The sequence below is a fragment of the Chrysochloris asiatica genome, unplaced genomic scaffold (assembly GCF_000296735.1).
Source record: "Chrysochloris asiatica unplaced genomic scaffold, ChrAsi1.0 scaffold00123, whole genome shotgun sequence".
In the NCBI taxonomy this organism is placed as follows: Eukaryota; Metazoa; Chordata; class Mammalia; order Afrosoricida; family Chrysochloridae; genus Chrysochloris; species Chrysochloris asiatica.
In genome coordinates this window covers 8,038,901-8,046,563 of record NW_006408641.1, presented here as the reverse complement: position 1 = coordinate 8,046,563, position 7,663 = coordinate 8,038,901, and the positions used below count along the sequence as shown (strand labels likewise).

At 35.5% G+C, this 7,663-nt stretch overlaps 1 protein-coding gene across 1 annotated transcript in view; it reads right to left on the bottom strand.

Annotated features, from left to right (window-relative positions):
• The window catches only part of PTPN4 (protein tyrosine phosphatase, non-receptor type 4 (megakaryocyte)), a 222,426-nt gene that overhangs the window by 55,526 nt on the left and 159,237 nt on the right, over positions 1-7,663 (bottom strand). Inside the window, exon 13 of the mRNA XM_006868745.1 lies at positions 2,082-2,207. Within this exon, the coding sequence (XP_006868807.1) occupies positions 2,082-2,207 (126 nt within the window). The remainder of the gene's footprint in view (positions 1-2,081; positions 2,208-7,663) is intronic.

The window sequence follows — 7,663 nt, the reverse complement described above, 5'->3', positions numbered from 1 at the left end:
CCACTGGACCAATAAACAACATTCTTATCAACAGAGAAAAGATTGAAGTTGTCAAGGACTTCATTCTTCTTGGATCAACTATCAACACTCATGGAAGCATCAGTTAAGAAATCAAACGACGTATTGCTTTAGGCAACTCTGCTGCACAAGACCTTTGTAAAGTGTTGAAGAGCAAAGATGTCAGCTTGAAGACTAAGGTGACCCAAGCCATGGTATTTTCAATAGCCTCATATGCATGCAAAAGCCGGACAGTTAATAAGGAAGACTGTAGAAGAATTGATGCCTTTGAAATATTGTCTTCTTCCTTCAGTACCACTGATTCTTGATCATGTGCTGCCTCTTGAAGTAGATGAACATTTGAATTATCATGGTGGAGGAGAATACTAAAAGTGCCATGGGCTGTCAAAAGAACCAACAGATCTGTGTTGGAAGAAGTGCAGCCAGAGTGCTCCTTGGAGGCCAGAATGGACAAACTTCGTCTCTCAAACTTCGGACATATTGTCAAGAGGGACCAGTCGCTGGAGAAGGCTATCATGTTTAGTAAGGTGGAGGGTGTCAAAGAAAAAGAGGAAGACCCCCAGAGAGATGGATTGGCAAAGTGGCAGCATCAATGGGCTCAAGCAGTGGCAACGATAGTGAGGTTGGCCCAGGATCAGGCAGTGTTTCATTCTGCTGTGCATAAGGTTGCTATGAGTCAGTACTGACTTAATGGCACCTAACAACAACAACACAGGCAAAATACTGCATGACGTAAGATCACCAAAAGAAGATGGAAGAAATAATCAGTCACCATACCAAAAAGAATTGGTCAATGTTCATCTACTTCAAGAGGCAGCACATGATCAAGAACCAATGGTACTGAAGGAAGAAGACAAAGATGCAAAGGCAATGGTGAAAAACCAGATTCCAGGAAGTGATGAAATAAAAATAGAAATCTTTCAACAAACAGAAACAGCACTGGAAATGCTCACTCATCTATGCCAATAAATTTGGAAGACAGCTACTTGGCCAACTGATGGGAAGAAAGCCATATTTATGCCTATTCCAAATAGCGATGACCAAATGGAATGTGGTCATCACATGCATTAAACAATATCATTAATATCACATGCAAGTAATAATTTTCTAAGGGTTATTTAAAAATGGTTGCAGCAATACATTGACAGGGAGTTGCCAGAAATTCAAGCTGAATTCAGAAGAGGACATGGAATGACGGATATTATTGCAGATGTCAAATGGATCTTGGCTGAAAGCAGAGGATACCAGAAAGATGTTTACTTGTGTTTTATTGACTATGCAAAGACATTTGACTGTGGATCATAACAAATTATGGATAGCACTGTGAAAATTGGAAATTCCAGAACACTTAATTGTGCTCAGGAAGAACCTGTACATAGGTTGAACAGAACAAGGGGAGGATGAACAGTTTAAAGTCAGAATAGGTATGTGCCAAGGTTGTATCCTTTCACCATACCTATTCAATCTGCATGCTGAGCAAATTTATCCCTGAAGCTGGATTATAGGAAGAATGTGGCATCAAGACTGGAGGAAAGTTCATTAATGCAGATGACACACACTTACTTGCTAGCACAAAGAGGACTTGAAATACTTACTGATGAAGATCAAAGAGTACAACTTCAGTATGGAATGCTCCTCAATATAAAGAAAAGAAAAATCCTCACAACTAGACCAATATAAAACATCATGATAAATGGAGAAAAGAATGAAGTTGTCAAAGACTTCATTTTGCTTGGATCTACAATCAACACTAAAGGAGCAGCACTAAAGAAATCAAATAATAAATTCATTAAGCAAATCTGCTGCACATGACCTCTTTATAGTGTTAACAAAAATATCAGTTTGACAACTCAGGTGTTCTAGGGTATTTGCAATTGTTAGATATGCATGTGAAAGTTGAAGGATTGAAAAAGAAGACTGTAGAAGAATCAATACATTTGAACTATGGTATAGGAGAAGAATATGAAAAATAAAACAACAATCACCATCTTTAGGCAATGAAAATATGTAGCCAATAATTTAGAAATTAGTAAAATGCATATCTGATGTCAGTGTGTACTTACTGATTCGGAGTTCCAGGTGGAGACCGTGATGGAAGGCTTTGTGTTTCTAACCTGTCATCAGATAATGAATTTCTGCTTACTACTTCCCAGTCCATTAATTTTCTTGCCAAGGGCTTACTTGGGGATCTGAAGAAATTAAATAATATATGAACCATTTTATGCTTATAGTGAAAAGTCTGACTCAAATCCTAGAATCTGTCTTAATAGATAATATTCTAGACTAGTCAACTTATAAAAATTAACCCATCTAGAGGTCATTCATCAAATAATTTCTAAAAAATACATTTACTTTATATGAATAAAGAAGAAATAAGAGACTAGAAAGAGTAGGAGAAAAAATGAAAAAGAAAAAAAATAAGGAACAGGAAAATAGCAACAAGGGAGCAACTTGTTATTAAAGGTCATCTCAGATGTTAACAATATCATAGATACTGCTTATTCCTAATCTTAAGTATCTGAAGCTGGAGCTGATCATGGGGTGTATTAATCAATTGCTAGCACATTAGCACCTGAGTAACTTTTAATCTAATTCCTGCTCCTCTGACTCTATGTAGTCCAGAACAAAACTAGAATTCTATATGTAACATTTATAGTTATTTTTACATATGGTAAACTAGAGGATTTTCTTATTTTCTTTCTCTCTCTTTTTTTTTTTTTTTGTCCTTTTCTTACACATATGGAAGGTAGTCATTTTGTATTGTGGTGGGGAGTAGTAAGGAAATGTTTTATTATATACTTATTTTCAGCTATCATTGTGATTAATGGGCATTTTCTAAAACAGATGTATTTTTATCAGTTAAAGAAAATGACACTGACTCAGAGTGTACTTTCATAATTGAATTCAAAGTAATTTAAAGCACAGACACATGCCATTATCATGACTTTAAACTGCATAATATTAATGACTTGGAGACAACTCTGGATATCATCTACTCTAACTATTTCATACTGCAGTGGAAATATTCGTATCTGTCAAAATAAAATAAAATTAAAGCATATTATCTCATCCCTTAAATAAAATTTTAAAAAATAAACATTATTAAAAGAAGCCTTAACAGGTATGACTCTTCTATTAACACAAATGTTTAATGTTAGTAAGCTACTCTCTTTCCTCACATTATTAGACTAGTAAATATAAAATGTAGGAGAGTTCACTAACTAGAGTCAGATCAACTACTTTCATTTTCTACGAGGGAGGAAAAATCAGTTGAAGGAGAAAAGATTCCAACATACTCACCTGTATAAAGCTTAAAGACACTGTAACATGGCTGGAAATGCTTTGCATTTAAAACTAGATTTCAAGTGTCTGACTTCATTAACAGTTTTAACCTCAGATACCCACCCACTCAAGCTTGCTGTCTATGTTTCCTGTTGAATGTGGAAATTTCAGAGAAAAAAATACCACACTGCATTAGTGTTTTTGCAATGTGGTCAATTTATTTTCTGACCATGGCATCTTATTTGTTTGCTACATGGGTATATTCTTTAGCTCTCTTCTTAGAAGTTATTATATGACAACGTAAAAATTGCTAAAACTATTAACAGTGTTTTGACAAACATGGGTCAGATCATCAGAGCAGTAAGATTTTGATATAAAATAGCCTAGAAAAACCAAACCTTTCAGAGCTACAAAGATCATTAAAGCAGCACAGGACTATTAAAAGAAGCCTAAGAACCGCTGTTAAAACCTTGTCTCAGATAGTAACTTACTATTTCAAGGAGAACTCAGTACAATTCCAATATAACAAAAGAAATACTCATAGAAGAGTGTTATTTGAGTCTTATCAGAGATAATTCATTGAATACATATTCTGGTTTATAAATTAGTCGGTTTAATAATAGATTTCACATTTTAATAATGCATATACAAAGAACTTTAAAACAAAGAACTTTGTTTACTCCAAAGGCGCTGAGCAGGAAGGTCTTCTGAATAAAGACTAAGCAAAATTAGAGTAAAATGAAAAGAGCTAAAATGCAGGTGTAACTATGTGCATATTTCTGAAAAGTATGATATGATCATAATATTAAAACAAGACCACCATAATGACAGTCATTTCCATGAGATGGAAACCTTAACATAAATACATCTATGCCTTGGTAGCACAATATACTAATGTAGCACTAGTCATTAAATCACATACTGTATTCTTATAAATATCAAGCAATAAAAAGAATTAAACTTCTTATGAAAATGACTTTTTTAAAAGTGTAAGTATACTGTTATGGTATAGTTACAACAATAAAAATCAGACACATACTTGTTTTTAAAGTACTGAAGAGTGTTACAAACACGGTATAATGCTAAAAAGTACAATACATTCTAAATTAAAACAATGAAGCCAACAGGAAGTAAGTTATTTCTCAAGAGCGACTGCTAGGAAATCAATTTCAAATGAAATTTTACTGTATATTTCAAGTACAAATTTTTATTATTTTCTATCCGGAAACAATGGTATCTAAGATTCTAAAAAAAGAAGATTTAAGTAATTTCACTGTTTTCTTTTTTTCTTCCTTCAGAAACACCAAAGCCATTAATGTGACACAGAGATTTATATTTAGTAGGGAAATAGACAATATTTCTTTCAAAAATCTAAAATCACATAACAAACCAATTTTATAGCTTTTTTGAGCAAATGCTGAAATGAACTAACATTATTCAAATTCAAGTGAACTTATCACAGCAAAATCCTACAGTCCTGTCAAGCTGGCTCCTGCCCAGGTCAAGGCATTTTCACTGACTGTTTTCCTGTCGGGTAAATTACTCAGAGAAATCAGGATCAGGGAACTATCAAAATTGGAAAAAAAATAATGCAAGTGAATTTCATTATTCAAACATACAAAAAATACGTTGGTGACTTATTTTCAAATGTCCTTACTCCAAGGAGCATGTCAGTACATGGTAGTGGACAAAGTCATTGTCTTGGTAATGATTTCCCTCCAGAAGCATGGGTGTGGCAAGGTAAAAGGAGGAATCTACAGTTTAGGTGAAAAGGATAGAACTATTTAAAGATTTAGTGGCACTATAAGGGAAGGGGTCCAGGTGTGGTGCTGCAGGATAAGCAAGGGTCTGCTAATCACAAGGCCAGCCGTACAAACCCACCTGTTGCTTCTTGAAAACCCCATTCAGGGTCACTATGAGTCAGAACTGATGTGACATCACTTAACAACAATGACATAAATGACTAACGATTAAAGACGTTTAAAATATGTTGAGTGATAAAAGCAACCAACAAATGCAAGATTTAAAAACTAAAGTATACTTATAAATATCTCTGCATATATGCATAGAACAATCTCTTGCGTAAAAAATATTAAAAATTTTTAAATGGTTGTTTTGAAGTGACAACTTTCTCTTTACATTACTTTGCAGTGTTTGAGTTTTAAGAAATACTAAAGCTATATCACCATTAAAATTAAAAAAACAAAACAAAAATAAAGGAACTTCCACTTTGAAGGGAAAAGTTAAAACAAAGAACTTTGTTTACTCCAAAGGCGCTGAGCAGGAAGGTCTTCTGAATAAAGACTAAGCAAAATTAGAGTAAAATGAAAAGCAAAGTTTTCTAGCTCTAGAAGCATCTTTCCACATGTGGTTTGGTGCTACCCATTTTACAAATCTTCTGCCCCAATTAACCTCATCTAGTAGAGGTAGGATAAGTGCAGGACCGCAAGGTTGGTTTAAACCACAAGGTCGGTGATTTCAAACTCACCAGTCGCTCCTCGGAAACTCTATACTGGATCGTTATGAGTTAGAACTAACTTAATGGCATTTAACAACAACAATATGTTAATTAAAGCACACACACATACAAAGTAACTCTCAGGCCTCCAACTGGACACCAAACACATGAACTTTAAAATTCAAAGACTTGACAAAGGCATTATAGAGGAGGAGGAGCGGGTCTTGGATATGCCTGAGAGGGAATTCAGAAGAATGATACGGAAACAAATTCAAATAATCTGAAAAGGGGTCAAGGAAAATAAGGAAGAAGTAAGGAAAGTACTGCAGGAACAATCAAATAGGATTGACACAGCACTGTAAACAATTCAAAACCTGCAAAAAGATGTTCAGGTGATCAATAATAAGGTATCAGAAATAGACAATAGCCTGAAAGGGGAAAAAATTCAAAGACTTAACCTTTCCATGTCATTTTCACTAACAACAAACTGCTTAATTGAAAAGAATTCACCCTCTACTACCTTGCTAAAATAAGGCTCTTCTGTAGGAAATACGATTCATCCTGCTCTGCCATGCTTTCCTTCACACTAATTAAATAAAGGTGAACTGAGCACACCTCTATGTCCCAAACAAAAATTGCCTGGCACAGCTAAGTGTGGGGTAAGCACTGGACTGTGAACCACAAGGTCAATGGTTCGAGGCCACTAGCCACTTTGTGAGAGAAAGAAGAGGCTTTCTGGTCCCTATGAGTTGGAACCAACTTGAGATACTCAAAAAAAACAAAAACAAACAGTGATTAGATCAACTGGTCATTTTCTTTCTACTCACAATCAGATATAATCTGTTCTCTATACAGCAACAGCCAGAGCAATCCTTTCTCTCTCTCTCCATAGTAGTATTATGAATACTTCAAGTTTAAACAAAAGTAGAGAGCATAGTTTAATAAATCCCCATGCACCCAGGACGCAGGGTAAAAAATTATCAATCATCAGGATCAATCTTATGTCTTCTCTACTACTGACTTCCCTCTTGCCCCTTATTAAGAAGTAAATCTCAGAAATTATAAAATATTTGTGAATACTTCAGTTTATCTAAGATTAAGACTCTACTGGAAATATATTTTATGCAATTTAGATGACATCCCTTCCCTGTCAGTCCTGCATTGAATTCCAACCCCACTTAAAGAAAAATCCAAAACCTTTACCCTATTCTAACCTAAGACTATACTAGGTCTGACCATCTTCCATACTGCTCTCTGGCTTACTGACTATGGTCCATTATTGGTCAACTTAGAATTATTGAAACATTAACCAAGCAGGATCTAGCCCCATGGCCTTGTACTGGCTAGACCCTTCATTTATCAAATTTCATTTACCAAATCTGTCTCACTAAACAGATTTAAGCTCCACAGAATCAAGATGCCTTTCTTATATTTTCCTGCATTCCCAGGGTTTGAAAAAATGCTCAGCAGAGATTTTGTTGCTTTTGTTAAGTGCTGCCGACTTAGTTCCAACACATACTGACACCGTATAGGGTTTCCGAGGAGCACCTGGTGGGTTTGAACCACCAACCTTTTGCTTAGTAGTTCAGTGCTTATCCTACAACATCATACCAGCACAGAGTAGTTCTTCAAAAATATTTATTACAGCTTCCGGTTTGCTAGGCGGCCAGGCTGCACTGCCTCCCTTCTGCTATTGGAGGACTCTTTGTCTCCCTATATTACACGAGAAGAGTCAGCAACTGCTGCCAAATAGCCAAGCTGCATTTACACCATCTAAAACACCAAAACTCAGGCAATAACCAATTCCAGCTGCCAGATACCAAGGAAACAGGCAGCACCTGTGAAAGTTGCCCTGAGTCAAGCAATAAGAAGAGTGAAAAGGTAAGACCACACCATGACCACATC